At 53.9% G+C, this 23,142-nt stretch overlaps 1 protein-coding gene and 1 long non-coding RNA gene across 4 annotated transcripts in view; one reads left to right on the forward strand and one right to left on the reverse strand.

Annotated features, from left to right (window-relative positions):
• Nucleotides 1-23,142, reverse strand: part of CERK (ceramide kinase) — a 66,938-nt gene that overhangs the window by 35,112 nt on the left and 8,684 nt on the right. The window contains exons 1-3 of one of the 3 annotated variants that reach the window (XM_063704576.1): nucleotides 20,696-20,977; nucleotides 1,384-1,497; nucleotides 569-691 (exon numbers count right to left, since the gene is read on the reverse strand). In XM_063704576.1, coding sequence (XP_063560646.1) covers nucleotides 569-691; nucleotides 1,384-1,497; nucleotides 20,696-20,837 — 379 coding nt within the window. In that variant the 5' untranslated portion in view covers nucleotides 20,838-20,977. Of the gene's footprint in view, nucleotides 1-568; nucleotides 692-1,383; nucleotides 1,498-20,234; nucleotides 20,478-20,695; nucleotides 20,978-23,142 lie in introns of those variants that run through there. The other 2 variants (XM_063704578.1, XM_063704577.1) reach the window with 2 other exon arrangements.
• LOC134758159 (uncharacterized) lies at nucleotides 6,629-14,727 on the forward strand. The gene is made up of 3 exons (XR_010133115.1): nucleotides 6,629-6,885; nucleotides 7,033-7,090; nucleotides 14,514-14,727. It is a non-coding gene; the product is annotated as an uncharacterized lncRNA (long non-coding RNA).

A 23,142-nucleotide genomic window follows, 5' to 3' on the forward strand; every position in this document is an offset into this window, starting at 1 on the left:
AAAAATTAGCCAGGCGTGGTGGCGCATGCCTGTACTCCCAGCTACTCGGGAGGCTGAGGCAGGAGAATCACTTGAACCCAGGAGGTGGTGGTTGCAGTGAGCTGAGATTGCGCCACTGAACTCCAGCCTGAGCAACAAAGCAAGAGTCCATCTTGAAAAAGAAAAGAAAAGAAAGGAAAAAAGACATGGACGCATCCCAGACAGATATGAGGTGTATTCCTCCATGTGCCCAGTTTAATTCTCACATTCACCTCAAATGTAAAAGCTATTACCATCTCCGCTTCCAGAAAGAGAAACTGAGGCTCAGAAGGGTAAGTGACCCGCCCCCAGGCCTCCTGGCTGGTGAGCAGGGGGCTGGACTCCATGCCAGGGTCCAGGCTGTGGAGCCCATGCCCTTTGCATTCACTGGGCTGCTCTGCTCATGAGAAATTAAGTCAGCCTGACTCATCATGTCCACCTGGGGTATGGCCAGCTGCACGAAACGGGGAGACACGTCAGGAGGATCACCCAATCAGGCATGCGCATGCCACCACGGCCATCCTGTCTCTCAGTCCAAACACACACGTACTCAGCTTCTCCAGCATCTCCCGCAGGGTCTGCAGCCACAAGTGACACAGCTGCTCCTCTGGACACCAGAAAGTCACCTGCGCCCACTTCCAGCGGTGCCGTCGTGCTCTCTTTACACAGTGAACTGCACAGAAGCAAGCATGCTCATTAGTGCAAAGTTTGCAGCGTCACTGACAAAACCTCACGTGAATATGCACCAAATGCAGCTAATTATAGGTTCCTAACCAAAATTTCCCAGGGGTTCTCCTCCCTTCTAATTAGTAACTTTCAAGGTATATTAGAAAAAAAATCCGATCTTTCAAACCTTTTAAGTCATATAAGGGAAAAGGGCTGGGTGTGATGACTCACACCTGTAATCCAGCACTTTGGGAGGCTGAGGCGGGCAGATCACCTGAGGTCAGGAGTTCAAGACCAGCCTGGCCAACATGGTGAAACCCCGTCTTTACTTAAAATACAAAAAAGTAGCCAGGTGTGGTGGCGGGCGCCTATAATCCCAGCTACTCAGGAGGCTGAGGCAGGAGAATCGCTTGAACCCGGGAAGCAGAGGTTGAACTAGCCGAGACCGCGCCACTGCACTTCAGCTTGGGCAACAAGAGCAAAACTCTGTCTCAAAAAAATAAATAAATAAAAATAAGGGGAAAAATGACCATTAACTAAAACATTAACTAAAGGTAGCATTTGGGGGAAAAAATAGGAAGATTTCATAAAGATAAACCAATGCATTGAGCTTGTTAAACAAGTAACAGAAAAGTTCCCTCTCGTGTAATCTACATAGAATTAATGAAGAATGTGGGAGAAGACATTTAGGCTTATCACCTGTAAAAGCGTAAGGCTTTTCCATTTTCTGCCATTTTCCACTGCTGTGATGTTTCCCGTGAACGTCTGTTTCCTCAACGGCGATGATCTCAGATACAGGCACAGAGCAGGCATCTGTAAAAACACCATGTCCTTCTGTCAAAGAATTCGTCAGAATCCACACAGGTAAAATCAGTCCAACTCCAAGAAGCTGAGAATATTCTGCTTTAATATTCTCATTAGAAATTCAGGCTGGGTGTGGTGGTGTGCACCTGTAATCCCAGCACTTTGGGAGGCTGAGGAGGGAGGATCGCTTGAGCTCAGGAGTTGCAGTGGGCTATGATGGTGACACTGCACTCCAGCCCTGGCAACAGCTCAAGACCCCATCTCCAAAATTAAAAAAGATATACATATACATATATATATATGTGTGTGTGTGTGTATATATATGTATGTGTATATATATATATGTATATGCATATATATATTTTGAGACAGAGTCTCACGCTGTCGCCCAGGCTGGAGTGCAGTGGTTCGATCTCGGCTCACTGCAAGCTCTGCCTCCCGGGTTCGCGCCATTCTCCTGCCTCAGCCTCCCAAACAGCTTTTTTAATCCCCCCTCCCCCAAAAAGGAAGGTTATAGGTCACTTTTAAACTCAGAAATAAATAACTGTGGGCAGCTCAATGTTACCAGACGGCGGGATGTTTTATTCAGCCGAGTCACCAAATGGAGGCTGTGATTTTTCACACGATTTGCTCAGCCATTCAAGCAGCAAATGTGGACCGTTCCGGGCCAGCTACCATGTTAAATTTGGGGAAACATGCTCAAGACATGGCCTCTGTCTGCAGGACAGTGTCTGGTTCAGAAATCCAAGTGGGAGGGAGACACGTGACAGGACCCGGGACAGCTGGAACCACGGAGCTTGCAAGTGAGGCAGAGCCCGTGTGTGGTGCGAACTGGAGTGCAGGGGGAGGAGAGAGGGGAGACTTCCAGGGGCCCAGGGGACGACAGCACCGGACATGCTCCACCCTGGGAACCAGCAAGGACCCATTCCACCCGAGCCACCTGGGGCGTGTTCATCTGCTGGGCAGCTGTAATTACAGGCCTGCACATCAAAGAAAGTTCTGGGCTGGCAGCAGAGCCGTGGGAGGTGATGGGTAACTGAAGTCCAAGGCCTGAAAGAACTTGCCCAGGAGAGCATGGGATTGAAGACAGCAAAGCCAAGTTTGAGGAAGGTGGCTTCCAAAAGCTTATTCTGGAATTACTGTTAGGCATGTATGATATATCCTTACACAGAAGAATGTTATAATTTGTGGTTAGCTTCCTAGGTTGGCTATAAAACCTGCAATATAGCTAAAATACTGTATTTTTGCCGTAGCTAAATGCAAAAAAAATTGCTATAACATTTGTAGTAATTTTGCATCATTTTTAAAGTTGCAGCCCATGGAAATCAAGTTCTAGGAACCTGGGAGGGTAGTGTCTGAACTGGGCCTTTGACCACTGTAGAAACCTTTGAAAGGCCAGTAGTGGGGCTTCCTGATTCCCTCTGAAGTGAAGCCAGCCCCAGGGGAGCAGACTTGATGGGGAGGGGGTGGGTTACAGAGGATGAAGTCTGGCTGGAGAGCGGAGGTCTCAGGAGGTGTCTGTGTGCATCCTGCTCCTGGGTATAGGATGTGGGGTCCAGAGTGACTCTCAGGGTCCCCACCCTCCGGTGTGCCCCACCTCGGCCTCCCATCTTTTTTTTTTTTTTGAGATGGAGTTTTGCTCCTGCTGCCCAGACTGGAGGGCAATAGCTCCATCTCGGCTCACCGCAACCTCCACCTCCTGGTTCAAGCGATTCTCCCTCCTCAGCCTCCCAAGTAGCTGAGATTACAGGTGCCCACCACCACGCCCAGCTAATTTTTGTATTTTTAGTAGAGATGGGGTTTTGCCATGTTAGCCAGGCTGGTCTGGAACTCCTGACCTCAGATGATCCGCCCACCTCAGCCTCCCAAAGTGCTGGGATTATAGGCGTGAACTACCACACCAGGCCCTGGCTTCCTATCTTGCCCTTCAGGCTGTGACTCTCGAACACACTTTCCACCCACTTCTTATTCTTCCCCTCCCTTAGAACCCTGAACCCCGATGCTCCAGGCCCCTCTCCGCTCTGCCGGTCAGTGTCCACACAGGACAGCCACGCGGGATCTCAGGGCATCCCAGACACCTGCACGTGGACCAGCTTCCCTGTTGGCACGTGGAGGCCACCAGCCTTCAGACGTGGCTCTTCTCGTCTGGCACGGCTTGCCTCCTTAACCACCCCCTATTTCTTGAGGTGCTGGCCTTGCCCTCTGGGTCCTGCAAGGAAGTGACCATGGCACTCAAACCCTGTGAGTGCACCTGACGCCATGGCATCCTTGTCCTATGAGACAGAGTTAATGCCAGGCCTCTGTGGCTCCAGGACCCAGCACGGGCCAGGCTCGGGGCAGGGTTCAATGACACAGACAGTGAATCAGGAATCCACCACCTATGGATATGACAGTGAACACCGCGATCTTCCTAGACCACTGAGCGCAGGCTTCGGGACCTCCTAATGCCTGCAGATAACCACAACCATGGCTGTTTGATAAGAAGTGGCGACAGGCAGTGAGAACAAGCCACGGTCCGAGAGTGAGCGGTCAGGTCAGTTCCCCGACATCTGAGTGACTGGTTTAGGAAACTGTACAACAGATAGCACAGGAAGTTACAAATGACTCCAGGACGGTCACCTGAGTCTACAGGTTACTAACTTTCAGCCTTGTACATTCAGTCCCACAGACTCCAAGAGCCCAGGAAGGGACTCGCCATGCTGACGAGATGGAGTCTCGTCATTTTTTTTTTTGAGATGGAGTTTTGCTCTTGTTGCCCAGGCTGGAGTGCAATGGCTCAATCTCGGCTCACTGCAACCTCCACCTCCTGGTTCAAGCAATTCTCCCTCCTCAGCCTCCCAAGTAGCTGAGATTACAGGTCCCCACCACCAGGTACAGCTAATTTTTGTATTTTTAGTAGAGACAGGGTTTTGCCATGTTAGCCAGGCTGCAGGCCGTGCCGTGCCAGGGGTGCCAGCACAAGACCAGCACAAGTGTTCGGGACAGGGCAAGAGACTGAACAGGACCAAGGATGCCCTGGGGTGAATCCAGGCACCTTCTGCCACATTGGACCTGCAGCAAGGTGTACCTGCTCCTCTGGAGAGAGAAAAAGACAAAGATGCCAGCAGGGGTCATTAGTTTACACACGTTCCTTTTACACACAGATTAATAAATGGAATTATTGTCTCTAAAAAGGGACAGAAAAGTTAATAGAGGAACAAAATTCAATATTGTCTGCACAGCTTTATTGAGGAACATCAAGAATAAGAACACAGGGCTGACACAGTGGCTCATGCCTGTAATCCGAGCACTTTGGGAGGCCGAGGCAGGCAGATCACTTCAGGTCAGGAGTTCGAGACTAGCCTGGCCAACATGGTGAAACCCCATCTCTACTAAAAATACAAAAGTTAGCCAGGTGTGGTGGTGTGTGCCTGTAATCCCAGCTACTCAGGAGACTGAAGCATGAGAGTTGCTTGAACCCGGGAGGCGGAGGTTGCAGTGAGCCGAGATCACACCAGTGCACTCCAGCCTGGGCAACAAAGTAAGACTCAGTCTCAGGAAAAAAAAAAAAAAAAAAAAAAAAGAAGAAGAAGAATATAGCTGACCTCTGAACAACATGGGCTTAACCTTCAAGGGTCCACTGATGTGGGGTTTTCTTCTTCTTTTTTTTTTTGTTTTTGAGATGGAGTCTTGCTCTTGTCACCCAGGCGTGGTGTGATCTTGGCTCGCTGCAACCTCCGCTTCCCAGGTTCAAGTGATTCTCCTGCCTCAGCCTCCTGAGTAGCTGGGATTATAGGTGCCTGCCACCGCACCCGGCTAACTTTTGTACTTTTAGTAGAGACGGGGTTTCACCATGTTGGCCAGGATGGTCTCGAACTCCTGACCTCAGGTGATCCGCCCGCCTCGGCCTCCCACAGTGCTGGGATTACAGGCATGAGCCACCGCGCCTGGCCAGATTTTTCAATAAAAGTGGCACTAAGCTCACTTGCCTCCCCTTCCACCTCCTCCGTCTTCTCCGCCTCCACCACCCCTAAGACAGCATGCCTGATCCCTCTTCTCCTCTTCCTCCTCAGCCCACTCAACATGAAGACCATGAGGATGGAGACCTTTGTAATGATCCACTTCCACTTACCAAATAGTAAACACATTTTCTCTTCCTTATGGTTTTCTTAACCACGTTTTCTTTTCTCTAGCTTACTTTATTGTAATAATACAGCATATAATTCAGGCCACATAGGAAATATGTTTTCATCGGCTATTTACATTATCGCAAGGCGTCCAGTCAACAGTAGGCTGTTAGTAGTTCAGTGCTGGGGGAGTCAAAAGTTTTCAACTGCGTGGGGCTGGGGCGCTAACCCCCATGCTGTTTGAGGGTCAATCTGCACTGGGTGTGGCTCAGGACAAGGGCTTCCTTGCTGACTCAGGAGACCTGGAGTGGTGCGGCCATGGTGGGAACACATTCCCCAGGTGGCAATGAGTGGCTGGACTTGGCGTGGCTTTGGCCTGTATCTGGCTGCAGTCTTACTGTGGGTAAGCCACTAAGCCTGGAGCATGGTGTAAAGGGGGTGGAACGATGAACCCCATAGGGGATTTAGAAACTGGAATAAGATAAAGGGTGAAAAAGTTTCAAGCACAAAAATGTCCGATAAATGATGGCTTCCTTTCTTGTCAAAAAGGCTGGGCTCAGCAGGGCGGGGTGGCTCACACCCGTAATCCCTGCACTTTGGGAGGCTAAGGTGGGCAGATCACGAGGTCAGGAGATCGAGACCACCCTGGCTAACACAGTGAAACCCCGTCTCTACTAAAAACACACAAAAAATTAGCCAGGTGTGGTGGCGGGCACCTGTAGTCCCAGCTACTCAGGAGGCTGAGGCAGGAGAATGGCATGAACCTGGGAGGCAGAGCTTGCAGTGAGCCGAGATCGCACCACTGCACTCCAGCCTGGGCGACAGACAGCAAGACTCCATCTCAAAAAAAAAAAAAAAGAAGGCTGGGCTCAAGATGGAGGCTCTGCCTCCTTCAGGCCATTGTCCCTGTGTTAAGCTGAGGACTCCACAGTGAGACGCCTCCAGCCTAGCAGCACTCACCCCTTCTCCCGCTCTCCTCACCTCGGTGTGTCATAGGCATTACGCCCTAGTCTTCGATACTCTCATTTCTAATTAGGAGACAAAGAACCGGGCCAAGAATCTGAGCAAACGGAGAGCAGCTCCCTGCGGGGGCTCAGGAAACACTTGCCAGCGTCCACCGGTTGGAGAGCTGGCGCCTGCTCATCTGAGGGCAGGTCATGTGGACGGCAGTGGGGCCACCGAGGGCTGGCACACAGAAGAATGCGGACGGTCCTCTAGAAGCAGAAGGAACGGCCCTCTGAGGGTCAGTCTCAATTTGCCGGCACCAAGCAGCATCCCCGCACAGCACGTGGTGAGTGGACGTGCCACAGCATCCACGGGAGAAAACACACCTGACCCGGGTGGACAGATGCTGTGGGAACATCTTGCAAAGGGCGGAAGGTGGGAATTTGGGGCACTTTCATATTCTTTTGCTGACAGAGATAAATTCTCGTGACAGAATTCTCGTGAGACACCACAGTGACTCGTATTGACATGCAGTGAGCTCTTCACTAAAGGTAATGATCAAATGGCCATCACATTCCAGAAAAATCAAATGCCACGTCAGCGAGTGAGGCTGGCCTCCTGGTTCTCGTGCGGCTCACGCGTTTGCTGGTTCCCTCTCTGCAGACCACTGCAGCATTTGCCACAGTCTGGGTAATGCCTGCTAGGGGCAGCTGAGAGCACGCTGACTTCCAGCTGCTTCTTTTTCCATTCTGTTCTCTGTGTTTTTTAGTGCTTGTTGTGATCCACTAGAATTAAATTTATTTCATGCTTGTGACTTACAGATGAAAACAGTGCCTGCTGTCAATCAGCTTTGACACTAGAAGTTCCTGGATTAAACTGAGCCACGCGCAGTGGCCTCCCATCCAGCAGGAGGGCCCACGGGTTTCCCGTGTGTCACAGGGGCACTGAGTGTCTGCCAGTGACATGGGTGCACGTGTGTGGGCACGCTCATGGCAGGGCAGGGTCAAGGTGGCAGAACATGCCGCTCCAGACCTCACGCAGCTGTCGGGAGGCCCCAGATGTCTTTCGCCTCTTGGGCATATACAACGAGAACAAGAGCAAGTTCCCAGCCAAGAGCACAGGGGAGCACAGCGGTCCCTGGGACTCTCCCTAATGCAAGCTGCCACGTGAGAACCGGCAGAGGGAACGGGGTGAGAGAGCAGGCCGCTGCCCACTGCGCCCACCGGAGCAGTGCCAAGTACAGTGTGGAAGTCTGTGGCTCACACCCACGCACACTGCAGGGGATGCTGAGGCTCAGAAGTGGCAAGGGCCACACTGACCTCCACGTGCCCGGCCCGCTTAGAGTCCGAGCAGTAAGGGTCACCCCAGAGGAAGAACACCCAAGAGATCCGAGTGGCTGGGAGTCCTGATTCCCTCTGCAATGACATGCAATGCAAACGCATTTCCCTGGCAACCCGCCACTCAATAAACATGAGCTGTGTGAACATCTGATCTTCATTAAAAATTAAAGGTGAGTGCTTGCCTATGCCAAGGAAGACCAAAAACCAGCCCTGCCCACCACTGCCAGGGAGAGTCCAGAAATCTCACGTGCAGGAAACTCAGAGATGGTCAAACTGTCCCCCGCCCCTCCCCGCCCACCACGTCCACCCTGACACAGCCCTTGATGGGTCTGATACACAGATGGAAGGTGGGGGAAGCCAGAACCCACGTGACGCCCACAGGTCAGCCCTGAGCTGCGACTTATCCAGACACGACTGCATGTCCCCAGCCCCTGTCTCCGCTGCAGCTGCTGCTGTCATACAGGGATGCGCCCAAGTTTCGTTTTTTATGGGAAACCTTCTGATTGTAAAACATTAGTTACAATTTTAAAAGGAAGAGAAAAACTCACCATGCAAATCAAGCAAAGAAAAAAATCTGTGGCCAAATTTAGCCCAAAGACCTCTGCTCTGCAACCCAGTGAGGCTGAGCCGTGGTTTTTCTGACCACACGGATGATGAAGAAAATCTCATAGCAAGCCCCCAAAGTTCATGATGCTGGGATAAGGTACCTGCCAATTATAACTTACTGCTATTTCATGCCATAAAATGTGAACTTTGACCCTTGTCGGCACACCATTAGTAGCCACCAATGTCTCCTCTTCTTTTTTTTTTTTTGAGACAGGTCTCGCTGTGTCACCCAGGCTGGAGTACAGGGGTGCAATCTCAGCTCACTGCAGCCTCGACCTCCCAGGCTCATGCAATCCTCCCACCTCAGCTTCCCAAGTAGTTGGGACCACAGGTGTGTGCCACCATGCCCAGCTGTTTCTTTTTTTTTTTTTTTTGAGAGATGGGGTCTCTCTGTGTTGCCCTCAGAGACCTGGTTGGTCTCTCTAACTCCTGGGCTCAAGCGATCCATCCACTCAGCCTCCCAAAGTGTTGGGATTACAGGCGTGAGCCACTGTGCCCAGTCTTCTTAGTTCTAGGGACACATCTCAAGTAAACAGTGTCCATTCCCTGTGGAACCCACCCCAGAAATCCTTCCTCGTCCTAACGTCCCGATACCAGCCTTAGGGTGCCGTGGTCCGCGTGCCCCACTCTCAGGCAGGGGCCTGGTCAGCATCCCACAGGACCACCCGGTGACCACCCAAGGTCCATGGGCTTCTGAACATCCTGCACATGCCGCCCCAACACTCCCCTGGCCCAGCCAACCCCCGGCCCTGCCACCCCCACGGCTCCTTAGCATGGATGCTCCCTTAGCATGCACAGGAGGCCTGGACCTGAGGATGCCAAATCATTCCTCTCAGGAAACAGGGCTGTGGCATGTGGACGGGCATGTCACCTGCACAGCCCACATGGCAGCCAACACACAGGACTGTGCTTTTCCTGTTAAGCCAGGAGGTTCTGGAGGGCAGGGTGGAATTACACACCTGCGCAGCCCCTGTGTGTGGGTTCAGGAAATGAATCAGGCTAATCCTAGACCTGCTTAGATGACACCCGCAGAACTGAAGTCCATACCAGCTGGCATCTCAACACAGAACACCCGCTGTCCCCACTCCATGCTCACTGTCAGGTGGCGGGAAACCTGCATCAGCCTCCCGTCCTAGGGACGAGACAGGGTGTCCAAGGGCTCCAGGGACCGTACGGTGCCTCAGGGAACTTTGTCATGGGAACTGGACTGATTTTGCTCCAGGAACCCTGCTCTTCCCCCTGTGCACCCTGCTATGAAAGGCCACGGGGGCTACTTAAACAAACCCCAGAGTCCCTGCCTTTGAAGAGGGAGCTCACCCCAGATTCTGGAGCAGCCTCGCTCTGAGTCCCCACTCCCCCACCTGTGAGCTGAGCTCTAAGTCCCACAGCTCCACCTCCGAGAAGATAACAAGGGGCGTCTCAGAGGGCTATGAAGATCCCACTGGGTATGAAGCCCACAGCACTGCAGGGCACAGTACACGCTGGCCTAAATGGAAAGCAGCATTCAGACATCTAGTTCTGGCCAGAATGAACCAAGCCCGACCGCCTGTCTCTCCCACCCGCTATGACTGATAGCTCTGGACAAGATACAAGAAACAGGCAGTGAACCGGGGACACCAGAGATCCACAGCAGCAGGCCTGCTGGCTGGAGAGGCCGGCGTGCAGAGTCAGCAGCTGGGAGCCGGGTTTATCTCCAGCTCTGGCCTCGGGGACGTCTGAGCTATGGGGCAGCAGGGTGGGTGCAGGCCCCTGTCCCAGAGAAGCCAGGGTATGCTGAGGGCAGAGGGGCGCTCAGAGCAGAGGGGGCTGGAGCAGGAATACTTGGCTCTGAGAATGACCAGATGAGTCCAGCCTCACTCCTGAGGGGCCAAAACAGGGCAGCCAGGGCCTCGGAGGCTGGACAGCCAGGGCCCACCTCCCTCGCCACATGAGACAGACCTGCCATCTGTACCCAGCCAGGCTGAGCACCTGCTTTTGAAAAAGAAAAATTGGCTGGGTCTGGTGTCTCATGCCTGTAATTCCAGCACTTTGGGAGGCTGAAGCGGGAGGACTGCTTGAGGCCAGAAGATTGAGACCAACCTGGACAACATAGTGAGGCCCTGTCTCTACAAAATAAATTTTAAAAATTAGCGAGAATGATGGTACATGCCTGTAGTTCCAGCTACTTGAAAGGCTGAGGTAGGAGGACGGCTTGTGCTCAAGAGGCTGCAGTGAGCCAAAACTGAGCCACTGCACTCCAGCCTGGGAAACAGTGAGACTGTAAATAAATTAATTAATTAATTTAATTAAATAGAAAAATTGTCCAAATGACTTTATTTTTGTTAATTTTTTTTAAGAGACAGGGTCTTGCTCTGTCACTCAGGATGGAGTACAGTGGTACAATCATGGAACACCGTAACCTCGAATTCCTGGCGTCAAATGCTCCTCCTGCCCCAGCCTCCTGAGTAGCTGGGACTATAGGCATGCACAACACCCAGCCTCCAAAAAACATTAACAGGACTTGGCCTTACAAAATAATGTTCCAAATATCCAGGAAACAACCCACAATAAATCAGCACACCAAGAACCAGGAAATGTTAACATTCTCAAGGGAATAATCAAAAGATGTCAAACCTGAGATGACCCAGATGTTGATGTTATCAGACAAAGACTTCAAAGTAGTCTTTGGCCGGGCGTGGTGGCTCACGCCTGTAATCCCAGCACTGTGGGAGGCCGAGGCAGGTGAATCACGAGGGCAGGAGATCGAGACCATCCTGGCTAACATGGTGAAACCCCATCCCTACTAAAAATACAAAAAATTAGGCAGGCGTGGTGGCAGGCGCCTGTAGTCCCAGCTACTCAGGAGGCTGAGGCAGGAGAATGGCGTGAACCTGGGAGGCGGAGCTTGCAGTGAGCCAAGATCGCACCACTGCACTCCAGCCTGGGTGACAGAGCGAGACTCCATCTCAAAACAAACAAATAAACAAACAAAAAACAAAGCAGCTGTTACAACCTTGCTCACTGAGACACAGTTGAACATACTTGAAGTTTTCAGGAAAGAGGCTGGGAGTGGTGGCTCACGCCTGTAATCCTAGCACTTTGGGAGGCTGAGGCGGGCAGATTGCCTGAGCTCAGGAGTTCAAGACCAGCCTGGGTAACATGGCAAACCCCTGTCTCTACTAAAAAAAAAAAAAAAAAATAGCCAGGCATGGTGGCGGGCACCTGTAATCCCAGCTACTCAGAAGTCTGAGGCACGAGAACTGCTTGAACCCAGGAGGTGGAGTTTGCAGTGAGTTGAGATCACGCCATTACACTCCAGTGTGGGTAACAGAGTGAGAGTCTATCTCAAAAAAAAAAAGTTTTCAGGAAAGAAATGGAAACTATTGGAACCAAAAGGAAAATTTTAAAACTGGAAAGTACAGTATCTGAAATTTAAAAATCACCAGATAGGCTTAGCAGCAGAATGAATCAGATAGAGGAATAGTGAAGTTGAAAATAGGTCAGCAGAAAGAATCTATTCTAAAGAGCAGAGAGAAAGAAATTGTTTTAATGCACAAGCACCTTCTGCTTCTGGGAGGATGGATTAGCTGTGCTTTTCCTACTCCTCCTATTAAGTGAAGCCCTGGACGTCACACATGAAACAAACATAAGAAGACTCTGACAGGCAGAGAAAAGGCAGCTGTTCAGGGCCTGGGATCTGAGAAAGACACACGGCGTCCCCCTGGGGGTTTCCTTTGCCTCGTATATCTTGGATTTGGAACTGGAGCAGCCTGAAACCTGGAAATGCCAACAGGTACAAACACAGAGCCCCAGTGAAAGCCAACTCAGTCTAGCCAAGGAAGGGGCAGCTTTGCAAGACAGAAAACTTTGAGACAATAACAACCTACCCCAGAAAAAAACGGGCCCAGCCCTCCAACCAAGCCCAAGTGGCCAACTAGCAGCTTAGACTTCCACCCTTGAGAGGCTGTGAGCAGGCACCCCACAACCTCTGCCAGGGCCGTACAGGGGAGGCCACGCAGGAAGCTGGAACCCCAATCAGCGCCAGCTGGTAAAAAGCCTCATGCCCACCAGGCATTGGTGGAGACAAAGGGGCAGCCCAGCCCGGGCCCCCACCCTGCACTGGCGAGGTGCCCCTTCCTCCTTGCTGGAGTGGAATAAGAGGAGGCCTGGCAGGGAGTCAGGGCTTTCACTGCCACTGAGCTGCAAGGTGCCCACACTCCACCCACGTGCTGTTAGGGGAGTGCATGTGGGGAGCGGCAAGGAAGCACCTCCACCCCCCACCAAGGTGGCCTTAGCAGAGACCTCGCGGGAGCTGTACCCCCCACCCACCTGGCAATAACAAGCAGCCCCTGACTCCGCTGCCAACAAGGCTGAGGGGAACCTGGGCTTCCACCCCCACCTGGCAGTACCAGTGCCCTTCCCTGCTGGAGCAGTGCCAGAGAAACCAGCTAAACAGAAGGTGTAAACGCTGCCCAGTCTTGGAACATACTGCAAAATAACCAGTGCTAGGTGAGTCTGGGAAGGAAGGCTGGGCCTTGGTGAGGCTCAGGATAGAGGAAAACATGTCGGGCAGGGAGGGCAGAGGGCACCTGGGGAGGCACAGGGCATGCGGGAGATAATAACGGCTGGGCTGGTGAGCACGTGTGCCCCGGGAGCAGGTGGGGGCAGGGCCAGATCGGGGGGAGGTCAGGAATGCAAGCCAGGCCACAGGCATGCATGGGCGAGCAGTGCCTGGAAGAACTTTCTAGCAGGGCAGGGTGTCTAAACATCAATGGGGCACACAGGCTGGCTGTCAGGACGGGCCAACGGCACTGGAGAGGGGATTAGTGACCCTCAGGGTGCTCTCTAAACTTCCAATCCCCATCATCCAGGGTTCAGCCGCCGGGGTGCTCCCTAAAGAAATTCAAAAGGCAGCAGGAGGGGTCGGGAGGGGAAGACCGGGGCCAGCTGGAGGCAGAAGTCATCTGACCCGGTCTGTGGCAAAAAGGGGACCAAGGTCAGCGAGAAAGGAGAGAAGAGGTATGGGATCCGGGACAGCCGAATCGAGAACCCAGCAGAGGTGTGGGATCCGGGACAGCCGAATCGAGTACCCAGCAGACGTGTGGGATCCGGGACAGCCGAATCGAGAACCCAGCAGAGGTGTGGGATCCGGACAGCCGAATCGAGCACCCAGCAGAGGTGTGGGATCCGGACAGCCGAATCGAGAACCCAGCAGACGTGTGGGATCCGGACAGCCGAATCGAGAACCCAGCAGACGTGTGGGATCCGGACAGCCGAATCGAGCACCCAGCAGAGGTGTGGGATCCGGGACAGCCGAATCGAGCACCCAGCAGAGGTGTGGGATCCGGACAGCCGAATCGAGAACCCAGCAGACGTGTGGGATCCGGACAGCCGAATCGAGCACCCAGCAGAGGTGTGGGATCCGGGACAGCCGAATCGAGCACCCAGCAGAGGTGTGGGATCCGGACAGCCGAATCGAGAACCCAGCAGACGTGTGGGATCCGGACAGCCGAATCGAGAACCCAGCAGACGTGTGGGATCCGGACAGCCGAATCGAGAACCCAGCAGACGTGTGGGATCCGGACAGCCGAAGAATTGAGAACCCAGCCGGCGGTGAGGGTGGGCCACTGGCCTAGGAGAGAGGCGGAGTAGCTGGAGCTTGTGTGCGGGTGACAGGCTGGCTGTCTCCAGGACAGAGGAGAACTCGTGCCTGGAAGTCCACGCTGGGCTAATCGCTGAAGCCATTAAGTTAAGATGCATCCTGGACCAGCTACAGGTTCCTGAGATAACCCTCAAAAGGCAGGACTCAGCTGCATTTCTCATAGAAAATGCTGTTATGCAAAAATCTAGACTGTTAGAGAAGAAAAATAAATTGGGTGGGGGGACGGGAAGTAAAACACATTAGGAGTTTCTTAAACACACAGAAAGTGTATCTTCTCGAGTATGAAAGTTTCTTAAATACTGGTGGTTTAATTTCTCTGGGATAGATAATCAAAAATGGAATTGTTGGGTCAAAGGATATAACTTTTTTTTTTTTTTTTTTTTACAGTTTGAAAACACTGCCAGATTACTTTCCAAAAACACCCTAGCAGTTCCCACTTCCCATCCACCGGGTCTGCCAGCCCAGAAGCGTCCTGAAACTTCCCCAGCACAGAGCTGTGCTTTCGCCCTTCCCCATCCCTTGCTGGTTGAGAGCAGCATCTCATCATTGCCTTGGGTCAGTATCTACTCAGATGCTCAGCATCCACTTCCGAATGTTTTCTTCCGTGAATCGCCTACTTATATCCATTGCCATTTGTCTAATGGATTGTCTGCCTTTTTTCCTATCAATTTTTATGTAAGTTTAAAATGTTCAAAAAATGTTAACCTGGCCAGGCGCGGTGGCTGACGCCTGTAATCCCAGCACTTCAGGAGGCCAAAGAGGGAGGATCACAAGGTCAGGAGATTGAGACCATCCTGGCTAACACAGTGAAACCCCGTCTCTACTAAAAATACAAAAAATTAGCCGGGTGCAACGGTGGGTGCCTGTAGTCCCAGCTACTCGGGAGACTGAGGCAGGTGAATGGTGTGAACCCGGGAGGGGGAGCTTGCAGTGAGCTGAGATCGCGCCACTGCACTCCAGCCCTGGGCGACAGAGTGAGACTCTGTCTCAAAAAAAAAAAAAAAAAAAAAAAAATTAACCCTTTCTCTATCCTATTTGTTGCAAATATCACCCCCATCATTTTTTATTTTTATTTTATTATTATTATTATTATTTGAGATGGAGTCTCGCTGTGTTGCCCAGGCTGGAGTGCAGTGGTGCAATCACAGCTCACTGCAACCTCCGCCTCCCAGGTTCAAGAGATTCTCATGCCTCAGCCTCCTGAGTGGCTGGGATTATAGGCGCACGCCAACATGCCTGGCTAATTTTTGTATTTTTAGTAGAGACAGGGTTTCACCACGTTGGGCAGGCTGGTCACGAACTCCTGACATCAAGTGATCCACCCGCCTCGGCCTCCCAAAGTGCTGGGATTACAGGTGTGAGCCACGGCGCCCGGCCCTTATCTTTTTCTTTTAATTTATGGTATCTTACAAAAGAAATTTTAAAATTATTTTGTCAAATAATCTAGCTTTTTCTTTATTCTTTCTGGATTCCATCTTGGTTAGGAGAGCCTTTTCCCATTCCAATATTATAAACTGTCCTCTATTTTCTTGTAAGAATTTACAGCCAGGTGCAGTGGCTAACGCCTGTAATCCCAACACTTTGGGAGGCCGAGGCGGGCGGATCATCTGAGGTCAGGAGTTCGAGACTAGCCTGGCCAACATGGTGAAACCCTGTCTCTACTAAAAATACAAAAATTAGCTGGTGGCAGGTGCCCATAGTCCCAGCTACTCAGGAGGCTAAGGCAGGAGAATCACTTGAACCCGGGAGGTGGAGGTTACAGTGAGCCGAGACCTTGCCACTTCACTCCAGCCTGGGAAACAGAGGAAGACTCCAAAAATATAATAAAATATGTTATACATACATACATATATATATATATATATATACATTTTCCTATAATCCAGCTTTCTACTCTTAAATATGCACCCAAGAGGAGCAAAAGCATAGCCCCTAAAGGGTCAGGGTGTCTTTATCCACATAGTCAAGGTGAATGGACCGGAAACTGTCCAGAAGCCCATCAGCAGGTGAACGGATACACTAGTGCACCCACACAATGCAATATGACTTAGTAACCAGAAAGAAGGAACTGCTGACATGATGAATCTTAAAAAAAACAAAATGAGATAAAGCAGCCGGGCACAAAGAAGTGCACATGGCATGATTCCATTTACATGAAACTCTATTAGCATCGTGCCCGTCCCTGGTGAGAAAACAGCCCAGGGCCCAGGAGAAGGTGCTGGGCTGCTGCTATCCGGGTGATGTTTACACAGGTGCACACAATTATCAAAATTTAACCAACTATGTGCCTTAAAATGTCTGAGTTTTATTGCATGCAATTTAGACCTTGATAAAGTCGATTTTTAAAAATCATGTCTTAGGAGGGGAATTAGTAGCGTGGAAAACACTCTGCAGTGTTTTCTCAGCTTTTCTTTCATGCATGTTTACATATACACAAATACCAAATATTAATCACGTCTAAGTCGAAGAGTGACTTTTTGTGTATGCTTTTCTGTGTTTTCTAGATATTATTAAATCAACATGACTTACTTTTGTAAGCAGGAAAAACATTTTTTTTAAGTATCTGTGGCATGCCTATGTTTTGCCAGGCACTTTTCAGGGTGTGCTGAGGACACGCTTCATAAATACAGTACTGACCTGCCCAACGAGTTCACCACCAGCCTGGGACATCCCAAGTAGGGTTGGTGGAAGGAAAGGGAGGATCCTCCCACAAAGGTAGAGCCTGGGCAGTAGTCCCCTCACCCCCAACACACACACACACACACACACACACACACTCTCTCTCTCTCTCTTCCCATTCCCAACTCTAAAGGAATAAATGCAGGGTTTGTCTAAGCGTGTTTTGCAACAGTCAGGGGAAATAACCCAGATATCAACGCAGTGTTTCCAGTTCAACGAGCATGACCCACTTCGAGTTCCTGTTTTTGTCCTGCCCTACTTCCCACCAGGCTGGCAGCCCAGGGCACTTGCTGTCGCGGCTTCCTCAGGTGCAGACCTCACCCAGGCCCAGGAAGCTGCGGCGATACAAATTGCTAGTCCTTGTCTGTGCTCTTGTACAGTCAGTCACTGTCCCAGCACGATGACCCACTGACGAAAGTGCACATGCCTGGGTTCAAAGCCAGCTCCCTCTGTACATCACTGCCTCTGGGCCCAGTCAATTCCCACTCCTACTGTCCACATCTGAAATAGGGGTGATGCTACGGAGAAAACAAAGGAGTCGGAATAACTAAGCGGCCACCCCAGCAGGGCACACACAGTGGCCTTGGCTTTGTCTTTAGCCCATTGGTCACCTGGAGCTCCAGGGCTGCTCGTGCCTCATCTCACAGGTCCTCCTAGGGCCAGTTTTAGCACAATTCTCCACCTCTCATCATTCCTCAACCTAATCAATCCCAGTGTGCCCAGATACACCTGGGGGAGTGGGGAGGGCTGGGCAATGCCACCTTGCTGACCAAATTAAATGTCCTGTGAGCTGGTTCACATTCTTCTGCCCTACTATGGCCCTACTGACCTCAAGCATAGAAGAATCGAACCTGGGCCTGATTCCTTTTGGGGACTGTAAAGCTATGAGAAAAAAACTAGAGACAGTGTGGCTGTAGTTCTGAACCCATTCACAACTTAGCGTTTCCCAACTTGTTGATGTTTTCCCATTGCATGGGAGAGCACTCCTGGGTGGAGAGGGCAGGCTGATTCCTGGAGGAAGCCCACCAGCCAGGGCCACCAGCCAGGGCCCCACCATCCATGGCCCCACCAACCAGGGCCCTCCCTCTCCAAGAGGGACCAAGCTCCCAGCAGGCCAGTCAGGCAGCTCAGGATGAACCCGCACAAAAGCACCTTGGCTTAGCAAGAGTGAAGCAATTAGCATGCCAAGAGGCAAATCCCAGCAGGCTGGACAAAAGCAGACGCCACACCACACCAAACCCTGACCTGGGGGACCAGAAACCATAATGGGAGCTGGCCGGGGACGCCAAGGCAGAAAGCAGTGATGACTGACCTCCCACACAGATGCCCTGTAAGGGTCTGGCGTCTCTGCGGCCACTGGAGCCTGAGGGAGGCCTTACAGCCCAGTGGCTACAAGCACAGCAGCTAATTGGGCCTGTCACTTCCAGTCCCTGCAGATCAGCCCCTGCATCCCTAGGACGGGAGCAGCTGCCCCTCAGGAACCCATCCGGTTTGAAGCCCAGTGGCCCGCACTTAGGAAGTGCTTGGGGGAGGCAGTCACCTTCCTGAAGCCTAGGGATTTACAACAAAGTACAAACCCTTCGGGCCCAGGTCAGGCACCTGTTCTCCTTGTGTGTGGGCCCTGGTGGGTGATATTTGGGGTGTGACATTTCTACCAAAGGGGACATGAGAAATACCTTAGGAAAGTCAAGTCTCAGATGCCCAGCCACAGATAGGTGACCCCAGGGCTGGAAACCAAGTGTTGGTCATGGCTCTGAGACCATCCCTCGACCTTGGCCCCACCTAACGTTCAACTCTGTCCCCACCAGAACCCAACCCACAGATCCTCACAACTCGGCACCAGAGAGCGCCCGGAAGAACTCCTGACCTCGACTGCCCACAGGGTCTAAAGGTGTCATCCCAGGCTCCGAATATCCACCAGAGAATCTTGGCCTCCGCCACACCCATCCCATTCCAGCTCCGCACATCCAGCATGAATCCTGACCTCTGCCACACCCACCCCAATAATTAAAAAGAAAAAAGGCTGGGTGCGGTGGCTCACACCTGTAATCCCAGCACTTTGAGAGGCCGAGGTGGGCAGATCACCTGAGGTCAGGAATTCAAGACCAGCCTGGCCAACATGGTGAAACCCTGTCTCTACTAAAAATACAAAAATTAGCCGGGCGTGGTAGCGGGCTCCTGTAATCCCAGCTACTCCGAGGCTGAGGCAGGGATAATTGCTTGAACCCAGGAGGCGGAGGTACAGTGAGCCAAGATCGTGGCATTGAACTCCAGCCTGGGCAACAGGGCAACACTCCGACTCAAAAAAAAAAAACAACAAAAAACAAACAAACAAAAAACAACAACAACAAAAAACAAACCCTCTGTCCTCCTGCAGGGCTCTCTCTTCTAGTAAACAGCATCTCCAACAGACCTCCTTCCCGTACTCAGTCCCTCCACATCCAACCCTGCCCACCTCCATCTCCCATCTGGACAGGGCCAAAGCCTCCGAATCACAGCACCCATCCCTCCTCTGGGTCCTCCACGCAGAGGCCACGAGATCCCCAGAAAATGCTAAGTTGGATAAGGCCCTCCAGGGGCTCCCACTCCACTCACTGTGAAAAGCAGGTCCCCATCTCAGCCTGTAAGGCTGCAGGAGACCTGGGCCCCAATCTCCCTCCCCCATCTCCCTTCACTCCTGCCACACTGGCCTCCTGCTGGTCTCAGGGCCTCACACTCGCGGCTTTTCCTGCCTGGATGGATCTGTCCCTGGAATGCAGAGCCCTCGGTCTCTCCAGGTCTCTGGTAAAAGCCACCGTGTGAGTGAGGACTGCCGAGACCACCAGGTACCAGACAGTGACCTGCCCTCACCTGCACAACCCTGCCCCTTACCCTGCGGGCTCTGTCCTCAGTGCCCAGCTCCATCAGACACTTGTCTCTGTGTGCCCTGTCTCTCTCTCTAAGGGAAAAAGCTCTGCTGCAGCAGCGACTGTGTCACACATGCTGGCCCCCGTCCCCAGCGGGCACACAATAAAAACTTGCCAAAGATGGCATGAATGAAATGGAACACACCGCTACCACCCAGCCTGGGTCTCCCGTGCCGCCAACACCTCCCCCTTCTCACTGTCCAGACCTGAGCTGCTGCAATCCTCCCACTCCCCGGAGTGTGGAAGGGCACCTCTTTTTATAAGCCTCTGCCAACCTCTCTGCCACCAGACAGCTCTGCCCTAGAGCCTTGAGGAGGCCGTCCCTCCCCGGCACCGCGGCCCTCCAGGGTGGGCTATGCGTCCTCCATGTTTACCAAAGTCACTCTTCTTCTCATCCGGAGGGCCTCTGCGGGGCAAGTGGCCAACCCGCGGCACGGAAACCAATTCCCCCATCCCGAGCAGGGAGCACACCCCACAGAAAGTCAGGGACCCCTTCTTTAACTTCTTAACAGGAAGTCCTCACCCTGCAAGGGCGCCTCTCAGGTTTCGGATCCCTGCTAAAGAAAAGCATCTGTTCTTGGAGTAAACTGCAATGCGCGCGGTGGGGAGCGCCTGGCACCCCCCTCAGGATCCATCCACATTCCGTCTTGTCCAGAAGTGCCCTGCGGACAGACCGCACCGGGGGCCACGACCCCGCGCCCGCGCCCCGGGTCCCACCTCCCCGCGGGGATGGGGCGCCGGCCTCCCCTCCACTGCGCGGCGCTTTGTCCTTCGGTTCCCGGAGCAGACGGCGGCGCACAGCCCGGCCCCTGGCCCCGGCCTCCCTCCCGCCTGCCCCGACCCCTCCCTGGCGCCTGCGCTCCCAGGGCCCCCGGCCTTACCACAGCCGCTCGCTCCCTGCAGCCGGTCCCCCCAGCCGGGTCCCCCAAGCCGCCCCCGCTCCCTGGCCAGGTCCGGCCGAACCCGGGCGGCGGCGACACTCACCCGCGCCGGGGGCGCCGGCTCCGGGCCCCGGGCTCCGCCACCAGCGCAGCAGAGCCCGCGCGGGCTCCAGGCTCACGGCGCAGCGCTGCTGCTTCACCCACAGCACGGAGTGCAGCGGCTCCGCCGCCCCCGTCGCCCCCATCTCCGCCGCCGGGCTCGTCCGCCAGGCTGGAGGCGCGCGGACGCCGAGGGGCGCCGGACCGTTAGCGGCCCCTGCAGTGGCCCGGGCGGCGGGCTGCGGGCGGCGGGCGGCGGGCTGCGGGAGGCGGCGCTGCGTCACCCCGTACGCGGGCGGCGGGGACCGCGGAGGGGACGGGCGGGGCGGGGGCGAGGAGGAGGGGTGGGTAGAGGAGGGGCCGGGAGCCGGGGAGAGGCGCGGGGGACCCGAGAAGGGGAGAAGAGGGAGGAGGAAGGGGCCGGGATGGGGCTGGCCCAGGCCAGGGCGCTGGGGCCGGGAGGCGGCTGCCTTTCTCTCCTCTCTTCTCCGGCGGGTGCCGGGTGCTGAATCTGGCGCTCCCGCGGCCGGCCGGGACTCAGTGGCGCCTTCCGCGCGGGCCTCGGTTCAGGCGGGGTCCGGGCGGCGTGGAAATGCAGTCCTGGCGATCGGGCGCGGCGGGGGGCGGGCCTGGATGGGGGCGCCACGGGCGACGTGACCTTGGGCGGCGGGTGCCCTCTACGATCCTGGCGTCCTGTCGGCCTGGGAGGGGGCCTGCAGCTGGGCCCCGACAGGCAGGTAAGGCTTTCAGGAGGCGGAGGTCTTTTTAGGGGGCGGGGGCGCTGGCCCTTTGAACTGCTCTGGGGCCTGAAGCCACAGAGCAGACAGCTGAGCACCCGCCCCTGAGCTGGCCCTAGGAACCGGAGCCTGGGCCCCAGACTTGGAGAGACATGGCCCCTGTGGCCCCAATTCACCGCCTCCCCAGGAAGGCCTCCCTGACCCCCCAGCTGAAGGAATCACCAGCTTGCAGGGACTCCAGCCCTGCCTTCAGAGCACGCCCTGCCCCTTCATGCAAGCTCCAGTCTCTGCGCCCGCAGTGCTTAACACAGCCCCATAGGAAGCAGCCACAACCTGGTTCAGAGGGCACATCCCTCCCTGATTTATCAGTGAAGACTGTGCTCACAGAGGTTAAGTCACTTGCCCAAGAGCACAGGGCTCCAGTGTGGCAGAGCCTAGGCTCACACTGACACTGTCTGGATGTGACACTGAGGTCTGAGGCCTGCCCCTCCCCTCGGCTCCCCTACCCAGCCCTGCTGCTGCAGGCAGAGGTGAGGTGGGCTAGGTCCACGTGGCCTTGCTGCTGTGCCTGGCACCAGGTGGCCGCATGTACAGGTCTTACCCTGCCAGCTACTTGTGACTGTCTATAGGGCGGGAACCAGCCATGAATCATTCCTCCCTGGGAGCCCAGCCCCTGTTCAGGCCATGCAGTGAAGGCCCCAGGACAGTCCTGCAGCCACTGTGGGCCCAGTCAGAGTCCTAGCAGGCAGTACCTGATCGTGGCACACAGTGGGGTGTGCAGCAGCGAGGCCTGCCCAGCCTCCTCCCTCCCACAGCTGCCGCTCTGAGGCCTGGGAAATGTGGATCTGAAACTTACTTGGAAAGAAAAGCTCATGCCAGTGGCAGGAGGGTGCCGCTGCGTGCGAAGAGGGTTGGCAGGCAAGGGTGGCATGGGCAGGGGCCCGGGAGCACCAGCGTCCCTGCTGGGGACCTCTTCCCTGGGCCTCCCTGTTTTCAGGCTCCCCGTGCCCCTCCCGGCGTATTCACGTTGCTGTCCTAAGGCTGCACGCCTTGGCTTAAAATCCTGCAGCCAGAGGTGGGGGCCCAGAGACGACTCAGAAGTGCTTAGGCCCCGAAGGAGCTCCGTTGGGGTAGACAGCAACATCAGTTACAAAACACACAGGAGATTCAATGAGGCTGTTAGGGTGGGCCCTCATCCAGCGCGTCCTTACAAGAAGAGGAAATGTTGACCGGGCTCTGTGGCTCACACCTGTAATCCCAGCACTTTGGGAGGCTGAAGCGGGTGGATCACCTGAAGTCAGGCGTTGGAGACCATCCTGGTCAACATGGTGAAACCCTGTCTCTACTAAAAATACAAAAATTAGCTGGGTGCGGTGATGCGCTCCTGAATCCCAGCTACTCCGAAAGCTGAGGCAGGAGAATTGCTTGAACCCAGGTGAGCTGAGATTGCGCCATTGCACTCCAGCCTGGGTGACGAGAGCAAAACTCCGTCTCAAAAAAAAAGAAGAGGAAATGTGGACACACACAGACCCCCGAGGCGTGTGTACACAGGGGTGGCCATGGGAAGGGGCAACAAAAGAGAGTGACCTCCAGGAGGCCAACCCTGTGGGCTTGAACCTTGACCTCAGACTTCCAGCCTCTGCCGACTGTTCATGGGAGACGACAGATTGCTGTTGTTGAAGCCATCCAGTCCGTGATATTTTGTTATGGCAGC

The sequence above is a fragment of the Gorilla gorilla genome, chromosome 23 (genome assembly GCF_029281585.2).
Source record: "Gorilla gorilla gorilla isolate KB3781 chromosome 23, NHGRI_mGorGor1-v2.1_pri, whole genome shotgun sequence".
NCBI lineage: Eukaryota > Metazoa > Chordata > Mammalia > Primates > Hominidae > Gorilla > Gorilla gorilla.